The 21,206-nt window shown below is 30.6% G+C and overlaps 1 protein-coding gene across 1 annotated transcript in view; it reads left to right on the forward strand.

Annotated features, from left to right (window-relative positions):
- The first annotated feature begins 8,566 nt into the window (after nucleotides 1-8,566).
- LOC145319512 (alpha-N-acetylgalactosaminidase-like) overlaps nucleotides 8,567-21,206 on the forward strand; it is a 77,249-nt gene continuing 64,609 nt past the window's right edge. The window contains exons 1-3 of the mRNA XM_080161685.1: nucleotides 8,567-8,672; nucleotides 8,840-9,136; nucleotides 19,309-19,367. Coding sequence (XP_080017811.1) covers nucleotides 9,134-9,136; nucleotides 19,309-19,367 — 62 coding nt within the window. The 5' untranslated portion in view covers nucleotides 8,567-8,672; nucleotides 8,840-9,133. The remainder of the gene's footprint in view (nucleotides 8,673-8,839; nucleotides 9,137-19,308; nucleotides 19,368-21,206) is intronic.

A 21,206-nucleotide genomic window follows, 5' to 3' on the forward strand; every position in this document is an offset into this window, starting at 1 on the left:
CCCCAACCCATAAAACCCCCAAGTAACATATCATAATATTCCCCACCCCCCTCTATCTCAGCAAACCCCTAAAAGTTGCGTTTTTCCGCCCCCTCCCACTTCCCCCTCCAGTCCTTTTTTGATACAGCGTAACGGTAAATGGCGCATAATACGACGTTTTTCAATCCTTATATGGCAGCGATAGGGATATGTTGTCTAAAGAATTTTTGTCCAAAACTATTTTTATATTCTAAAACCATTGTTTAACGTTTCTTAGTTAAAAATGATAAGATACCGAAAAAATACATCCTATAATAGTAGATGGTAAGGTTTTTGTCTGTAGCTAAAGATCTCAAAAATAGCTGGAACGATTGGTTTCCTTTGCAAATGTCTTGATGTTTGTTTCAGAGCTCTCCTTATTCTGTACAGGATAAGAGGGAAGCAACTAGTTAAAATCAAAGTACAAGGAAATTGTTATATTGACAGTTTTGCACTTGCGGCAAAAAGTTTTTCTTCAAATCCATATCTATGTCTGTGGGTGTAAAAAGCGGGGGAAAAAGATGTGTGTATGGGAAGGAAAGATGCTTATAGTGGTTTCTGTTAAGTACTATCTCTCAAAATATCACTGTTCTATAAAGCCTTTAACAGACCTACATTGGAAAGTGATATTATTTGTAAATAAATGTAGGAATCAAATGTTAAACCACAAACTATTGTGATCTTAAAAAAATGTTCATAAAGAAATGAGTAAAATAATTTCAAAATCTAAAAGAGGTCTTATAAATAATATGCTTTTTATAAAAGCATTTTGTTCTTGTTTCAGATATTTAATTTAATACATAACATCAGCAAATAAAATTTTTTTTTGTAAATTGCTATTGTTTTCAATTAGGATTATGTAAAAAAGCTTATTTTCAGACTGTCATAAAATACACTGTTTGCTAAATGTAATTTTTTCGAAATTGTAAGAACACTTTGACTTCAAGATGTAATTCTTCTGCTATCTAAGCAAGGGTTTGGTCCAGAGATGCAAGCATAGGGCATGATAAATTTGAAATTGAAAAGATTCCTTATATTTTTCAAAAATTCTACTTTTTAAGTTTCTGTTTTTGGTGGGATAAATTGATATACAACATTTCATCAATTTTACAATTTGCAGAATTTTATCCAAAATTTTGAGGGTAGGGGAAAAACAAATATTTTCTAATGCCCTATCCCTAGATCCCTGAAGACATATGCAAGGAAGTGGGGGGGGGGGGGATAGTGCATTGGGTGTAGGAGCTTCAGGGGTTAAGAATGTTTACAGTGGCGTGCGAAGCACTTTGTCTAGGGGGGGGCATTTTGAAGATTTTGTAAAATTTTGCCCCCCCCTAAATCAAAGTGCCCCGGGGGGGCACTTTGCTTTAGGGGGGGGCATTTTGATTACATATACTAATTTTAAATAAGGGCGTTTTAAGGGGTGGGATTATTTGATTATGGGCCTCCTAGTCCTTATCCCTTCTTCCCCATCCCTTCTCCCATCCCTATTTCCCATTTATATCCCACACCTCTTCCCCCCTCCCCATCTCTTCTCCCCCATCCCTTCTCCACACCCTGCAATGACCGAAGGGAAGGGAGCTAGAAAGCATCTTCGAAAAAATAGTACAGAAGATAAATTAACCTTTCCCCCCCCCCCCTCCACCACAAAACATTTTTAATGGGTGGAAGGGGATGTTATAAAATCTCAGCAGGAAGGATGAATAACCCCATTAAAAAAAATTGGGGGGGGGGGAGATAAAAACACTCATTTTGAAAATAATTTACCAAAAATTAACCTAATATGAAAAAATGATATTAAATATTTCTTTATTGTTTGACAACAAGGATGACAACATCTTTAAGTAGCAAAGCACAAAAAATCATTAATAAGAATACAGACAAGTAGATTTAAAGAGCATCTGTTGAAATAAATATATATTTTAGGTAGAAAAAGTCACAAATCCTTTTTCCTGTATGTTGTGTGATGAGTCAAAGTAAATTACATACTGGATGTTCGAAACAGCGAGAAATTTAATTTTTTTTTAATATTATAATCCACAAAAAAATTTATCGTACCATAAAAACTAAAGATATAATGAACTGTGTAAAAAATAAAAAAAAATTACTTGTCCTTTCATTGTGATAAAAAGCAGAAACCATTTGGAAGGGCGCGAAGCGCAAATTTTTTTCTTCAAATATGCAGGGAGGGAGGGGTTTTTGGGCTATTTATTACACTAGTCCCCAATATTTCATAGCAGAAACCATTTGGAAGGGCGCGAAGCGCAAATTTTTTTCTTCAAATATGCAGGGAGGGAGGGGTTTTGGGCTATTTATTACACTAGTCCCCAATATTTCATAGCAGAAACCATTTGGAAGGGTGCGAAGCGCAAATTTTTTTCTTCAAATATGCAGGGAGGGAGGGGTTTTTGGGCTATTTATTACACTAGTTTCCAATATTTTATAGCAGAAACCATTTGGAAGGGTGCGAAGCGCAAATTTTTTTCTTCAAATATGCAGGGAGGGAGGGGTTTTTGGGCTATTTATTACACTAGTCCCCAATATTTCATATAAAATTTTCTTATTCGTTGGCTCAACAACTTTGGGGACTTTAATGGAATTTTGATTGGTTGGTTAATTAAGTCGAGTTTCCATACATTTCATCCAATAATTGTAATCTATATAAGGGGTAATTTTTTGTATCATCATTGGGGATGTACAAAATTTCTTTGGTAAAAAGTTTATATTATACAAAATAAAATACTTCCTATAACCTGGTTTGTTATGTTCAGTGAAAAAAGATTATAACCTAATTTCTACATTAATTAAAAAATTTGGTAAGGTTAAATGAATAGTAACTGTCTGTTTGGCGCGAAGCGCCAAAATTTTTTTTTTGGAGTATTTCTTAATCTTTTTTTTTGGAAACTGGGATAGTTTTGCTTTTTGTAGGGTAGGGGGCAAAAAGGGGCATTTTTGTTGACCAGGGGGGGGGCAAAATGGGGCATTTTTTAACATTTAGGGGGGGGCAGGGGGGGCGGTTGCTAGGGGGGGGCAGGGGGGGGCGTTTTGGTCGCTAGGGGGGGGCGATTGCCCCAAATGCCCCCTTCGGTTCGCACGCCACTGAATGTTTAGAATGGCATATAGATACAAATGGTTTTTAAATAGAAGACAAATACATCGTAGAATCATCAGAAAAGGTTTAAAAAATTTCTGTAATCTAGCTGACTTATTGATACATATTGAAAGAGCAGCTTAAGAAACATATAAGTTTAGATTAAGTTTTTGATTTTTTTTGCTTATCAAAGTAAACTTACTTACGCATCGGTAAATGGCAAATCAAATTGTTGATTTTAAACTATAAATATCTTTTAAAGATGATTACTCTGTTTTTATTATGTATGTGTATGTGTTACATATCATACTTACACACAGTCACACACACATCAAAATCACATAATATACCAGAAATGGGTTTCTGCTTACAAACACGTACACACACACACACCACGCACATAATATTTGCACACACAGACTTGAATTTGCATACATGTGTGTGTGTGTTTGAATGCACAAAAATGCCCCCAAGAATTCTTTACTAATATCTGAAATTTAAGCAGGGAAAATATTTTGACTATTAATTAGCCCCTAATTGAATGTTAAAATATTGGGTGTAAAATTGGAATGAAAATTTTTCAAAGGTTCACCAAATTAATTTTTCAAACAGCATGTTATTGTACAATAATATCTTATTGGAATTAACAATTATATCATGCTATCGCAGTTTAAGATGCCAATATTGATATTTTTACCCTCAAAATTATTTCTTTAATGGTAAGCATCGTAAATTTACTTTTAAAATAAAATCAAAGCATAATATTCGTATACTCTATTTATTTTCTTTATTGAGAACAATAACAGCATTCAAAATATATGTTGTGTAAACTTTTGATAAGCAACTCCTTGGTTGCCCTAAAAGCAAAGCATAAAGCGATTATCTAAATGTTAGCTGCCAAAAAGCACCCACAATTTTGATGGACTACATTGTATAACATTCAAGCTCTCTATCAAACTACATAGCAGGTATCTATCTATCTATATAGCACATACAAATTTTGATAGACAATATTATGTAATATTCTAGCAATATTTTTATCTAGATTGTGGATACCTAGTGTTTATCTGGCTAAAAAGCACCTACAATTTTTTAGAGTATATTGTATAACATTTTAGCTTTCTAGATACCTAGTATCTAATTAAATAGCATTGTATATGTATAACACCCTAGCCCTCTTTCTATAGAGATGCCTAGTATCTATCTAGCTAGGAGCAATAATGATTGACGTCTTGTGTAAAATTCTAGCTACATATCTTTCTATCTAAAAATCTAGTGTCTATCTATCTAATAGACCTTTCAACATTTTATATCAATCTAGCTATCTTTCTTTTCTATCGTTTGAATTTCCATCTATCTATTTTTCTAACAGCCCTTAAATTTTTTGTATCAATCTAGCTATCTTTCTTTTCTATCGTTAGAATTTTCATCTATCTATTTTTCTAACAGCCCTTAAATTTTTTTTTGTATCAAACTAGCTATCTTTCTATCCATTTGTTAAAATCTTTATCTCTTTATTTTTCTAACAGCCTAGCCCTTTAAAATTTTTTTAACAAACTAGCTATCTTTCTATCCATACGTTAAAATCTTTATCTATTAATCTATCTTTTTAAAAGCGAAGCTTTTCTATAATTAGGGTCGGTCCGTCCGTCCGTCCGTCCGTCCGTACGTCCGTCCGTCCGAGATAGATAGCTTTTATTCGTTAATTTAGGCATGTTAGAATTGTCTTATCGATTTCAAACTTTGCATGATGATTCCTGTAGTAGTTGAGTACGATTTAGAAAGCGTAGCAACTCTATAATCATTACCAGAATGTCCGTACGTCCATTTTAAACATGTTGATTTTTCTACTTTTTTAACAACAAATTTTCAAGTGTTTTAATTATCCGTTTGATCTGATTTTTGGTATATTGATTCCTGGGACAACAAAGAACAATATTATAAGCGAAGCAACTCTATAATCAAGTCCAAAAATGTAAGTATGTCCATAAACATTATCCTGTTTTTAAGCAGTTTTTCAAAAAGTTTACCTACAATTTTGATTCGACATTTATACATTTATGTTCCGATTTTTCAGTTCAGATACTATACAAGTGTTAATGTCCGTTTGTCCTACCGTTTCAGTGCTTCGCTTTTATGGATGTTGTCATCCTTGTTTTGTATATGTCTATGTACATATTTATCTAAATTAACTTAAAATATGTTTATAGCTAGAGCAGTTATCAAATAAAAATTTTGAAATAGGTTTATATCCTAATGATCGTTTCCTTTCTACGTTAAACTGTACATTTTTTTCCATAACGAAGCTACTCTTTAATTTTTCTCATTGTATTCAACCATGAAAAAATGCTCCTTAAAGACACTCTTTTATCTACCCTAAAAAAGGGAAGGGACAGATTTTAGTTCTAAACGATAAAAGTGAAGTAATTTGGAGGAAAAGCATTTTTTCATGGGTTTTTTCTTAAAAGATGGTAAAGGTATCGTACCCTTCTCTAAAAGGAGAACCATAACGTTCAGCGGTTAGAGTGGTCCTATTTATTTCTATTTTATTTTTGTAATTATTCACTTTTACTTTGTGTTTGTTATGGAAAAAAGTTTCCTTGTTTTTTAGATAATCCTGGCTAATTTGTGTGGCCACTATATGTAATGTGTGGACAATTATACCCTAAAGCAACTTTTTTCCCGCTATCTCTCTATCTATAATGACTCAATCTTGGGTCATTACTTGGTTATTTGGACAATTTAAACCCAAAGGCAATTATCTATCTATTTATTCATCTACTCATGTACTTATCAATCTAATAAACCTATCATCTGTCTTCCCATCTTTCTATATATGAAGCTATCTATCTATCTATTTGTGTATCTATCTATCTATCTGCCCTGAAGGGTGCTATGAAGCCATTAAGAATTGGATTTGGGAGTTTATCTGCTGTCAGTAGCTCATTATTCTTTTTACAAACACAAGGACAATTATGCCCATAGGAAGCTCAGCAATCACAATGAATTAATAATTGATTCAGAGAGACATTTTATTAGTAAAAAATAAATAACCTTTTTTAACTTAATGTAATATATAAAAACTATCGTATTTAGAGCTTTTCTTAAATATTTACAGAAAATCTAATTTATCTTTCATTTATATATCTCTGACACTTATTATTCTTTTATTAAATGAAATTATCTTGTTTTGTTCATAATTACTTTGTTATTAAAAATTGCTTCAAGCCATTTTTGGTTTTATTTTCTATTTATATTAAAGTAGCCTTAAACCTTTTATTAAAGGAGATATTTAGACCTATTTATTTGAAATATGAAAGAATTTACAAATTATAGCACTTAAATACAAAAATAAAATAATCTTTGAATTTAAATTTAAGAAAAGTTAGATTTAATTGTTTTGTTAACAGTCCACGATTTAAATTTAAAAAAAATGTAACAAATTATTAAATTAATCAAGCAATCAGCCTCGATTTTAAGTGGATATTTTATTTAAACTCCGTTTAGAGCATATGAAAATTAATAAAGTTTACATAATAAGGTGACAAAATGCATTTTTTTCATGTTGGACTTCAGAAACCAAATTAAATAATATTAAAAATGTTATTTAAAATATATTAATTTTGAATTAGACTATTTTTTTGCTGAGTTTTATTTTAATATAATGTGATTAGGCCGTTTTTTATTTCTTAAAATGTCAAAATCCATGGACTCACTAATGTATAACCTTTATAAAAAGCATAACTTCATGTTTACAGATATAATATTCATATACACAATAATATAAATAGAATATATGTACATATGAGAATAAGCAAGGATAATTAGGTTCTTCATTGATATTTTAATCAAAAAGCAATTTTATATTATCCAATAATAATGAAGATTATATAGTAAGAAATAAGTGTAGATTCATCTGAAAGTCAGACAAAAAATTTCTGGTAGCTGAGCAAGGGAGCAAGTATCTAGGGTAGGGAATGCATTGAAATAGCCTAAAACCATCACAAGAGATAAATTAAAATATCTTAGACCATCCTAGGACCTATATAAAGATTTCCTAAAATGGAGAAATACAATTTTTTACTTCTTTTTATTAAAGGTTATGGCATATAATAAAAGCAGCAAACTTTCAATACCAAATTTTAAAGCATATGTTTTTTTAATTACTGAATATAGAGAAGGTGCGCTTTTAAAAATATAAATGGCACATACATATACCTATATATACATATAGATCTATACTGTTGTATACTGTATTCAGTTATACGAGTTTAACATATAAATTCAAATAGAATTACATACATACCTCTCTTCTATACATTTTTACACAACTGCTAAAATTTCATTTAGTATTTTTTTTGGGAGGGTAGTTACACCTACTTAGAATACGGATTTGACTTTTTTGTTTGTTTTAAACAATGTCATCAAAAAGCCTACCAGCTTATTTTACAACTTATGCTATAGCTCTTCAGTTGCTAACAAAAACAAAAAAAATCTATTCTATGTATAATATTGCTAATATTGTATGAACCCTGCGGGGCTGGTTAGGCATGGAGGGGATGGGGAATATGTCAAGGGTTAAACCTCATGCACTTCCGAGATATAATAACAGGGATGCAGGGATGGATCATGGACTGAAATATTAAAGTCAACATTGAAATGTAATTCTGTTCTGTGTTTCTCATACAAGATTACAAAAATTTCATTAAATCTAGCTTAAATTTTTAAGGAAGCTAAAAGCTTCATATTGGTCCTTATTTATTCAAAACTTTATTCTAATCAATAGTGTTGTCTTTACTTTTAGATTTAGTAATTATCAAGAAACAAAATAGAAAAGTTTTAGATTTTTTTTATTAGACATTCCTTTCCCTGACTACGAAGCCATATTGAAAAGCAGCTAAGTACATAATGGTTATGTTTGCTTCAAAGGTTGAATATCTATCTATCAGTCTTTCTATCTTTTTACCTTAATATCTTTTAATACTACATATCTTAATATATTTACTTCAAAGAATGATATCGTGGACTTGGCAGTCTCTTATGCAGCCACATTCAGTCGTGCGGCATAATTAAGACACTCAATGAGCAACAGCCACTGCTACAAACAGCTGACTGTGTTGCAGTAGCTAACTGACACAGCCATCAACAGCCGTGGACACATTTAGCCGCAGTCTTCTTCAGCAAAAGCAACCCTCAGCCACCAAATATTAACTCAGTCAATCTCAGAAGCCCCCAACAAAAAGTTAAAGTTAGCATATTTTAGCTGCAGCTGCGGCCACCCTGATTCGCGCAGCTTTAAAGAACAAACTTAGCTGTTTTAAGGAACTTAGCGACTCGGAAAAAGCCACCCTCCGCTATTGAATGAAAAAAGAGTTTTAAAGTTTGTGACTGATTTTAAATATGTACTATTTATTTACCTTTTAATTAGGTATTTTTTATACTAATAATGCTATTTTTTTCAGAAAATAATGTCCACAAAATGACTGTTAGTTGTATAAAACCATGAGAATCATCTTTTATCCTACGTAACCAAATTATCCTTCTCCCCTATTTTCCTCCAATCAAGGCAAAGATATTTCAAAGTTTTATAAGAATTAATAAAAACAATGATGATTACTTCACTTTTAAAATCAGTCTACAAAAAAAGGTTGTCAGACGAACGGACATACCTTATAATAGAGTATATACTAATAATTAGTTTTACAAAATTTGAAATATTTTTTTTTAAATCAGGCAAATCTCCCAACTCCCTCAAAAAATCCACTAAAAAACAAACAAAAAAATCTACTAAATTAATTTACATATGTGCAAAAATTTAGTAAGTGAAAACAAATAGAAAAAGTAGGTTGTATGTGTGTGTGGAAAAACCGCAGTGAAACAATAAAGAAAAATAATTGAAAAAAATGTTCACCAATAAGTGAAATTAAAACGAAAGTTTTTGTTCAAAGTATAAAGAAAGAGAGAGTGAGGAAAACAAATTGTTATTTTTTAATTAAACTGTTTCAAAGTTCAAATCTGGAAAACAAAATGGTGAGTTACTTTTTTTTGTTAGTGCAGCAACTCTATAAGTATTTTGTCCATCATAAACTGTCAATACTATTTCATAGATTATTTATATGCACGAACAAGATGTCTGTTTATTCTTTTTATGGTATCGACTATTTTTGTTTAGAAAATGACACTCTTTCGAGATTTTTAAAAGATTATTTAGATACCCCTTAACTTTTAAAAAGCTACCTAAGTTATTTTGTAATACAAAATTATGTACTATCAAACAGGGGCGTCCAAGCTTTTTATTTTGGGGGGGGTAAAATTTTTTAAGGGGGGGGGGTAATTCTGTTTTGGGGGGGGGGGTAAAATGGCGCGCGAAGCGCGCCGCAAATTTTTTTTACCCCCCCCAAAATTTTTACCCCGGGGGTAAAATTTGCTTGGGGGGGGGGGTAATTACCCCCCCTGAAATCTGTTGGCAGGGGTAAAATTTTTTGGGGAGGGTAATTTAAATTTTATAAAAAATTTAGTATCAAAAATGCGCGCGAAGCGCGCAAAAATTTTTTTTGTTAGAGATTTTCTATTTTGGGGGGGGGGGGTATTTACCCCCTTAAAATTGTTTGGGGGGGGTAAATACCCCCTCCTAAATGGTTGGGGGTGCCTACGGCACCCCCAGGGTAGAGGTAAATTTAAAATGTGGGGGGGGGGGGTAAAATAAATTTTTTTTGGGGGGTGACTACGGCACCCCCAAATTCGTTTCGGGGGGGTAATCGCCCCATTACCCCCCCCCCCTTGGACGTCTATGCTATCAAAAGTGTAACATTGTAATTAGGTAGATTAGATTTTTTTATGAATAGTTTTTTGTATTCATCAACTTTACAACTCAATTTTAAGATTTAAGAAATTGATCAACCCAATCTAAAATTGACTTTCATAGTTAGAGTTTTTTTTTATAAAGCGAATATTTGGATTGCATAGAGGGGTGCATGAAGTTTTTATGTAACAAATGTAGAAAACTAATTATTTTCTAATTAATGTTATGAAAACTCTTTTTTAAAATTTCCTGTTTTAAAAAAACTGAACAGTGTAACAGTATTATTGTTTTATTGCATAAAAAACAATAAATTTTAAAAGTGAAAATACAATTGTTTAAATTAGGACTAAAAACAATACAGTTAACAAAGTAAAACAGCAAATATGATCTGATCATTACATCATGATCTGAAAATTGTTATTGACATCTTTGATTTAAAGTTTAATTTATCAGTATTAAGATAGATGTTAAAGGTATATTTGTTTTATGACTAGTTCTTTAAGAAATTAGGAAATGAAGTTTTTTAGAGTAATATTGTACTTGATGAAAATTGTGTTCTGGGTCAAATGTCCTGCAGGGCACCAATTATCAAACTTATGCCTGATGTATAAGAAATTTATTATACCCATATACTTTAATTAAAACTAGCGGCTTCGCCCCTAGCCTCTAGGGGCTTTGTCCCAAGAGATGATAAAAAAAAGTTAAGGTAAAATTCGTAAAAAAAAGAAAAAAAAGAAGGAACAAGGAAATCTTCTACAAAAAAAATGGGGGGGGGGGTTTGCTTTTGGGGGGGTTGGGGGTGTCCCAAGCCCCAAGAAAATAGCCTAAAACCACCACAGGACCAGTAGGTATATTCCCTGAAGAGAAGAATCCGATCGGTTCAGTGGTTACCGAGATCTTAAGGGACGGACAGACAGGCGGACAGACAGACATCATTCTACTTTGTATTATAGATAATTTAGCTTTTCTTCTTTTATTTGTGAAAACAAAACATTTCAGACAGACCTACAGACGAATATATCGAATTATAGAGTAGCTTCGCTATTAAGAATACTGTTAAAGTTATTGTATACGTGTTAACAAGCACTTTACATGAATAATTGCTTTACTACTATTTCTCAGGATAATAATTAACAATGGTTCCATGCATACAGAGATAGGTACAGGGAAAATAAACTTCCATTTTCTTAATGTCCTTATTAGAAGGTCGTACCATTGTCGAATATGAGGAAAATTAACCATTATGATGAGCGATAAACCATTGAAATTGTTTGTCCATACATGCTTTCACATTCGAATCTTGAATGATTATAGGAACATACAAAATAGATTTTTTCTTATTTGAAGAAATTATTAATTTATCTGACATTTAACCAATACTTCGGTCCCAGTCAATTGTCTGAAAAATTTACATATTTTAATGAAACAACAATATTGATTTTATCATTTTAAATTTTTTTATTTAGTTAAGGATATGACATTTGTTTTGTTTTTATCTTTTATGCGAAAATTATCATTGGTTTATTAATATATAATAATCATTTTCTTGCATATTATTTAAGGCTGATAAGCATAGTTTATAATTGGCTGTTTTGTTGTATTGTTTGAACCCCAATATTTGTAAATAACTGTTAACCGGCGAATAGACTGACAGTTTTTTTCAACAATCTGTTTTATTAGGAATTTATTTTAATAAAAAGAAAATCAAATAATTGTAGATTTTTAAAATCACTACAGTCTTCCTCTGGCTAAAATACTTACAATAAAAATATTTTTCATTCTAGCAGTTCTTGTAATATTATGAGACGAATTAGGCCTAAACACAGCTAAAATGGAAAAGCATACCTATCCTAACATGAATTGTCAAATTTTATCAGAAGAAGTTTATGGCACATAAAAAGACTTTTCAACTAACTATATCTGAGTTTTTTCCTTTCTTTGTTAATAGAAATTACAACATAGCATTAAAAGATTTTCAATTTGTAAATATAAATTACTTTAGGTATAGCAATTTGTAAAAAAAATATTTAAAAATAATATTTTTCAAAGAGCGGAAAAACCCACACGATTAAATCGTCTGCAAGGGATTAGACATAGGTAAAAAACTAGCCCCTCCTAATTATTTTTTAATTTTTTCCCTCAATAATAAGCTGGCGGAGCTGCGAATTTTGTGATGAATTTACTACAAAACGAATTCTGAGTTCTAAAATTATTGCTTTTGTTTGCCATATCCTTGTCACTTAATTTTACTGGCTTATTAAACATGTATTTAATTAAGGTGCAATTAACTAAAACAGTTAAAACACAATTTTATTATTATTGCTCGTTGGAATACAGGAATATATTTTTTCATTGAAGAAAAACTTATTTTCTTTAGTTTGCGTTAAAATGTTTTTTGACAGTATAGGATTGAAAGATTTATATCAATGTTTTTGTTGCAAATTTTTTAATTTTTTAAATAATCAAATAAATGTGAAGTCTGATTTAAAAACTTGCTTAAAATATTGCTTATTCCTGTGATGGACTTATTTAGATAATGCTGAACTGCCATAGAATAAAGATTACCTCAAAATATTGAATTTTTAAAGATATCTTATCCCTTTATTACTGACAAATTGGTGTTTCCGTATGAAAGATTTCAGTTAATGTCTATTGGTTTAAGCTGCACTTTTATCATTTTCTAAAAGTTATCAGGATTATACTATACTGGCGGAAGCACCCCTAGCATCTAGTGTATCAATAATCGAAGGGGAAGGGAGGAACAGAAAATAGCCTAAAACTATCTTAATGCTTATATAAAAAAAAGTCTAAAACCAACTAGAAACCTATTTGGATCTTTCCCTAAATTGAAAATTCAGTAGTTTTCGAAATCTTAAGCTTCAGACAATAAAACATTACTACTTTATGTAATAGTATCTATAATACAAAGTAGCTTGATGTCTGTCCGTCTGTCTGTCCCTTAAGATCTCGGTAACCACTGAACCGATTGGATTCTACTCTTCAGAGTATATACCTATTGGTCCTGTGGTGGTTTTAGGCTATTTTCTTGGGGGATGGGACACCCCCAACCCCCCCAAAAATAAAAAAATCCTCCCCATTTTTTTTTTTTTTTTTTTGGTCCTTTGTAGAAGATTTCCTTTGTGGAATATTTTTTTTACAAATTTCACCTTACACTTTTTTTACCATCTTTTGGGGCAAAGCCCCTAGAGGCTAGGGGCGAAGCCGCTAGTTATATTATAAAGTATCTGTATCACGGCTGGACCCTCAGATGTAAAAACTTTATTTTAGTGTTTGGCCAAAATGACCTAGCAATTCTATCTGTAAGTACGTCTAATAACACCCTTTGCTATTTTTAAAATCCTAGAAAATTTTTTTGGCAAGAAAATTGCATAAATTCGCAACCTTTTTTAGCACAACTACTTAACTCAAGTTATAAAACTTTTTATATAAAATCCTTTTTACAAAAAATATCAATAATTACTTAAAATTAAACCTGAAAGAAAAAAATTCTCATTACACGTGTTAATTTTCATGTTTTTGGACTTTTTTTGAGGAAAACATAACTTCTCCTTTTTTGACAACAATATATTTTTTTAACAATTCAAAGTAAAATATAATAAAACTTAAACGGTTTTTCTTGAATTATCAATTGAAAATTTCATCAAACATGCAATTTAAGTGATGAAAATTTAATAAAATCATTTTTTGAATGTTTAGAATTACCAATTTTCTACATTTAAAACAAAATGTTAACAAAATTTAAAAACATTCTAATATATAACTTCAAAAATCAATAACATTTTATAAAAAGATGTTTCAAAAAATAAATCATTAAAAGGTATTAAAATGCATTTGAAATTACTTAAAATTAAAATGAGAACATCTTTTCTAGAGTTTAAATGACATGATTAGTAAATGAAATATTTCCTAAACTCATTAAGCCTTTTTGTGACTATATTAAAAATAGTTTGTTTTGTTGTATATTGTTTTTTTATTCAAATATTTGACAAAATTTTCCCTACGTCAATAAAATAAAGTCAGTTTTTTACTGTTTCCAGGTTTTTCTTTATAATTATAACAATTAAATATAATATAAATCTTCTTATCTTTTATTTGAATTATCATACACATTAAAATGTGAAGTATAAGCTAGAATAGCACTTTTTTCAACGAATATTTTAATGACATTATATCAAAATAATTCCTCTTAAATACCACACAACATATGATTGGGAAGTATAGCCATTTCTTGGAGGTATAATATTTACAAAAATACCATTAATTCTGTTTTTATCAGAAGTTAAAAAAATTGAACAATTCTAAAATAATGGTTGGCTGTCTAGATATTGAGTACACTAAGACTACGGCTCTGTTCTATTGAAATAATGTTGCAAAAAGAGGGGTTCTGAAAGTAATCTACCTAATTTTTTTAAAAGAACCAACAAGTACTGTCAGTATCTTTTTTCTTGTAATCTAGCAGACAATCAAATCATAACACAATTTTCATGATAAAATATTCAGGTTTCTACTTCACATTTTTAAAAATATACTGATCAATAAAATGTTCAAAATTTTACTTTGTACTAATTGAAAAAATATGTTTTAATTCTTATTTTAAAGTTACATTTTTATCCCTGACAAAATCATAGACGACATTTAAAGGCATCTTATCTAAACTTTTTGAAGAAAAACTTAAAAACGTTAATTAAGTATGAAAACTATTTTCTTCGATTTTTCTGAAGTTATTATCGCATTCTATGGGTTTTTTATTATCATTTACTTATATCGAAAGTGCCAAACATTGTACCCCAACTTATTCATTTAATAAAAAACCAAGCGTGGTATGTAAAGTTAGTAGCGGAAGGAGTTATCCCTCCAACGTTTTTGAAAATGTACTTGGATTTTGGATGGCTCCTGTGGCCGCAAGGATGGATGAACCCATTTAAAGAAGTTTGTTTTCCTATTAAAACGACACAAAAAACCTGGGGGGAGACAGGTAAGTGGTATAGGGTTAAATCCATGCTAAATATTTGTTAACTTTTCTATAGAAAGACAACTACAAAAAATCACGAAACCTGTAAGACAAAAGTTTGAAAAATTGGTTTAGTATATAGCCTCTTTAATTGTTGTTGTAATAGCCCGAGAGATAGAGAACATGTGTTGTAAATTCTATTCAAAGTTTTTTTAATCACACTTTCTTATTCGCTGACTTAAAACTATAGGTAATTAAATTAAAGCTTGAATGGTTGGTTCATTTTAGCCCTATTCAATAATATTTTTTTCAATCTACAGAGGGTGTACTTTTTTTTATTGGGGAAGTACATCAATTTATAGTCAAAAATTTAGTTGATGCTGACCGTATATATTTCAAAAACAAAATGAGTAAGGCAAGGAGAAGCTGTAAATATAAGAGAAAAAAAGGGCATTGTGACTTGACAAAACCACTTACTACTCCAATAAAAATGCAGTTTTTAAAAAGGTCAGAAAAAGTTGATATCATTTGCAGGGGCGTCCAAGCTTTTTTATTTGGGGGGTGGGGTAATCACCCCTTTACACCCCCCCCCTTGGACGTTTTTGGTCATTTGTAACTAACCAATCAAAATTCAATAAAAATATAACTGGTCAGTGGTCATATACAGAAGGGATTATTTTGTTTACTGGATGTGTATATCATTTCATCGTACATTCTCTTATCCCTTAGAATCCCTTGGTCTAATCCTACTTGTTTTGTTGAAGCATATAGAGTTTTCAGAAAATGACATTTTGAATTTTGAATTGAGAGAGATTATTTCACGGACAATTTGTGTAAATAATTGTTTTGATACAAATCTTAACTTCCTTTCATTTTACAACTTATTCACAAACAGAATTAAACAGGGTTCTAAAGGAATAAGGCAATGGCCAATAAATTGATGTACATCCCCAATGATGATACATAAAATTTCCCCTTCTTTAGATTTATATAATTGGTTGAAACCTTTGGAAACTTAACTTAATGAACCAACCAATTAAAATTTAACAAAATTCCCCAAAGTTGTTAAGACAACAAATTAGAAAACGTTGGGGACTAGTGCAATAAACAGCCCAATGTCCCCTACCTCCCTGTTATGTAATACATGGGTGGATATTATTTAGTGGTTATCAACGTATAAGTTATAATGGGTGTTACGTAATCCCTTTTTACTGTAAATTTAGTTCTATAAAAATAGGGATCTTAAGGGATAAGACAAAAAAGGATAAAATGATGTACATTAGACGTGATACTCAAAATACACTTTTTCAAATTTCATTCTTCTGCTGACCTAAAAAGTTCCTTTAGAGGCCTAGAAATACATGTACAAAACTTTTCTCTCTATATCTATACTTGCTACCTAGTGTCAGGCTCTAAAAATCAACAGATAATGGTTTTAATTATTTCTCAGAAATGTGCAGGTTTTAAGCTATTTTGCAAATTTCAACTTAAACATATAAGGCCAAAGATTTGATATCCAAAAAATCTTTTGTCAAAGTCTACTCTACAACTAGCACTAGAAGTTGAAATCGTTGAAAATCGTGAAATAAAGAAATCGCCAGCGCTAGTCTCGGTTCAAAGATAGCACAACAATCTTTATGGCATTTTCTAATTTAAAAAAAACCAGAACACTTAAATTCACCTCCAAAGGGTAATTTTGCTTTTCATACTCAGACATTTAGAAAAAGCACATTTTAGTTCGACCTGTAGTCAAATAGCTAGAAAAATATTTTCATTACTAATATGCGAGCCGCAGCTGTCAACTTTTGAAAAATGGTAGTTGTTTAACTTACAGCTGATTATAGCTTCTTCCAAATATATCAATTTTATGTTATAATACTTTTTTCCCGTATGGATTCGAAACTTATTGATATCCTTTTGATTAGAACTGGTTTTAAGCCTTACTGACAATTCATGTAAAGCATCGTATTACAGACAATTTTCCAGGAATATTAAAAAAACCTCATCAGATTAATACCAGATTTTAATATATTAATTTTTTCATTTAATATCCGCGGATAGCTGTATATAGTAAAATGCGATAAATAACTGTTTTTCAATTTTTTTTTATTGTTTGTGCTTGTAATCATTTTTTACTAAGTATATTTGCGATAACTTTTATTTAATGAAATCTTCCAATTTTTAACCTGTACAAAACAGCCTGCTTAATTGCTTCAAGATCCATGTCAGATCTATATAGGAAATAAATGTCTATAAACGAGCTCAAGTTTTCCAAGGACTATTCGTTGAAAACTCATAGTGCTCCAATAATCCATAATAAACTCTCATTGCCCAGAACGATAAGACCCATTATTTTACTTTATTAAAAACATTCATTTTTTTCATTTCATGTTGCTATTTACATTATAATGAAGTATTTAATTCCTAATAATAAAAAAGAAAATTTAAATTTATGATATAATAAATTTAAGAAAACTCTGTTTTAAAAGAATTCGATTGTGGCGACACTTTGTGTTCATATATTGAACTAAAATTGTAATCATATAATACCCTTTGGTGATGGTAATGGAAAGAAAAAATATAATTTAAAAGATCTTTTTAAGATCATTTAAATTATTAAATATTTACTTCCGTTTAAATATTAATGCCGGGTGAGGAAAATAGATTTATTGAGAAATATATATGCATATAGAAAACTAGCCAATAGGGAGATAGTTATATCGAGCCAACTCTAGTATATTAATATTTGATAGAACTATTCAACAGAAATCCTTTGAATAATAAAAAGCGAGTGGAATTTTATCTCAAATCTATAAGAACCGTATGATTATTAAAATCTGAGACTTAATTTTTAGGTTGTTATACCTTATCACCCCAATAGGCTGTTCTAGGGGGGAGTATCAGGTGGGTGAATACCGCTGTCAAGTGAGGTTCAGGGGAATGGATCCCTGGGAGGTGTATAGCCACACTTTAGATTTTGCCTGTAGAGTGAATAATTTTTTTAAAATCCAACTTGTCTTCTATAAATATCAGAAGAGGTGATTGGGGCAAAACTTGGAGCAAAAATGAAACCTCCATAACTGGAGGTTTTCCAATATCATCTTTATTATGATTATGACGAATTGACATTTTATAACTAAAATGTCCCAATTTAACAAACCTGTATGAAACTTACCAGTTTTATGGTATCTTTTCAAAAGAAAAAAATATAGAAAAAATAGAATGCAGTGGGGAATATGTTTTGATTCCAGATTAATAAAGAGACTTGTATGCTATTCTATTTTATATATTCAACATACATTCAAAGATCACACAAGTACATGGATTTGTTAATCAATGTTTCACAAAACAGTGTGACTTTATAATATTTTGTGTTATGACATTTTCATTTTTCCATTAGATGCCCGCTACAAAAAGTATATTTTGATTTAAATAACATTTACCAAATTTAATTAATTGAAAAAATGATCAAAAATTTACCACAACCCCTACCCCAGCGCCATGATAAACAAAATTACCCTTTAAGTATTTTAAAATTATTGGTAGAAAAGTTTGGACATAGTACTTTGTTCGTTTTTATAGGTATAAGTACTGTAGTCAAATCAACTCTCTACTGGTGTATTCATTTCGGAATTTTTTATCAGAATTTATTTTATTTACTTTCCCAAGTAAAGGTGTAAAGAAATGATTTTATTTGTAAAGAAATATAAATTCTTTTCTCGTATTCATTTGAATCCGGTGGATAGGAACCGGTTCTCATGAATACGAAAAAATTATATTAATCGGTTTCGAGGCTATACTGGAATAGTTATTTCTAGCATCGTATTATATCCAGTTTTCTACGAATATAGAAATGTACAATCATAAGATTAAAACTAGTTTTTTTAGACGGTGCCTTCGGCGGAAAGCCGTTTATAATACGATACGAGAAATAACTATTCCAGTATAGCCTCGAAACCGATTAATATCTGCTGGATTAGAACCGGTTCTAAGCCATACTGAAAAATCATGTATCATATCGTATTATATCCAGTTTTCTACGAATATAAAAATGCACAATCTTAAGATTAAAACTAGTTTTGTTAGTCAGTGTTTTCGGCATCTCAATGCTAACAACTAACTTAATCTTTTAATTTTACATTTTAATATCCGTGGAAAGCTGTATAAAATACGAAGCGAGAAATAATTATTACAGTAATAATACTGGTCACTGATATAAAAACATTCCCAATATTAACACGATTAGAGAGGAAAAACCTATCCAAAAATAGTACTTTAAATATACATCAAACTTACATGCATTAGTTGTTTGGTTCAAAAGTTGCACTTTAGAAGTTTAAAAGTTTAGAAGTATTTGATATTTTAATAATTGAATATTTTTCTTCATATAAAGATAAAGTTATTTTTAATTATTTTTTTCTATTTCAGTTGTGGCTGTTGCTAATATGGATGCCTAGTATATCAGCACTTGATAATGGTTTGGCTAGGTGAGCAGTTTTTCTTATATTTCAATTATGTAAATCAGAGACTAGCGGTTAGTCTTTGAACTCTATCTTTTTAGAGGTATCTAGATGTCTGCCCTAAATACTTTTAACATGTAAAAAGTATCTCATCAATCTTTTCTCTACATAATGTCTGTAACTATGTATTAATATAAAATCCGAGAGCCGGCTCATTGGAGAATTTTAAAGAGCCATTGTTGAATCTTATATGTAAAAGATTTTAGCTAAGATAAGCACCAAGTCATAAATACCTTGATCTAGAGATAAACATTGGAATCTAATATGTAGTGGCTCTCAATATTTTTTTAGAGCCAGTTTAAGAGTTTTCACATATGAAAACCAAAAATGTCTTGTTTAAATCACACAACCTTTCCAAAGATTTTGATAAAATTGATTAAAAGGATGAAATTATTCAAAATTAGCACAGCATGATAAGTAATAATAATATTTTTTTTCTTTTTCAGTATTCAGAATGAAATATGAAATAATTTTCATTTTAGTATTTTTTTTATAAAACTACAATTAAGGTCGTCCGTTCGTAACGGTTAGCTCTTTTTGTTAATTTAAAAATTGAGGTGATAGGTTCGTATGTAAGACTGACACTAGATCATAACTAAAGTTATTAAAAATCCTCTCTACTTTGGATTTGTCATGTGATCGTCATAAACAGTTAGAGAAGGGATAATGCCTTGGCCTTTAAAAAGGCGCAACTCGTTAACAATTACAGTTAGAACTTTTCAGAAAAAAATTCGTGCAATCAAAGGGTTAATTGTTTGTTGGACAGTATTTTACGTAAATGATAACGAAATTTTCAATAACAGAGTAGCTTCATTATGAATTTAATAATTTTATGTAATTTGATAATTTATTCATCACCACATAAATGTTAGATTAAAAGCATATTCAAATCTCCCCTACTGCAAAGTATTTCTGTTTCTTTAATCATATAAATGATGTGCTATCTCGTCCGCACAGCTAAATGTGTTGACGGGTTCCCATAAAAAAAAAACTTTATTTATCGGTTCAGCGGTTAGCAAGATCCTTCACTACAGACAAAAAAAGCTTACTACTTTATAGAATAGGATGGAGTGGAAGAGGAGGGGGGGGGGGGAGAAGGAAATATGGGCTGTTTATTACACTAGTACCCAAAGTTTTATAATAATGTTTTCTTATTTGTTGGCTTAACAACTTGGGTGACCAAAGTGAATTTGATTGGTTGGTTAATTCAGTGTTCAACTACTAATTTTCATCTACAGAAGGGGTAATTTTGTGCATTATCATTTGTTTTTTTTAAGCATATCTTACAAAGGTTGGAAGAGTTTTCAAGTTCACTTAGTAATAAAAGTGAACTTGTAAAAGAAAAAGTAAATAACACATTAGGACAGAAATATGTAATCAAAAATTGTTATTAGATGTTTAGTTTATGTGCTTGATATGATTTTTTTCTAAACATAATGACAAAAATTACTTTTTTTGCAAACCATCTAGTAAATCTTCCCAAATCCCTCCTACCTAACCCTTCCTATCAGTTTCTTTTCTAAGATTTAAAGATTTCAATACAAAAAGAGTTCTTGAAATACTTGAAGCATATTTTTCCCTATCCCTTGTCAACCCCCCACTTAAAACGACATTTCCGTGGATATAGAGAAAAGTAAATAGGCTAGGAATAATTACATAATGATATTTAGTAACTTGAATCTCATTTAACCCTTAACTTTCGGGACCCTTGCCTAACCTTAATCGGTCAGGGGGGTGGGGTGTTGAATGCCCCCCCCCCCCTATTATCACAGTTCAGTTTAAAGCTAAGGGGCTAAAAAGTTTTGT

Source organism: Acartia tonsa, chromosome 5 (genome assembly GCF_053477335.1).
Source record: "Acartia tonsa isolate MP-2025a chromosome 5, ASM5347733v1, whole genome shotgun sequence".
NCBI classification, from domain to species: Eukaryota; Metazoa; Arthropoda; class Copepoda; order Calanoida; family Acartiidae; genus Acartia; species Acartia tonsa.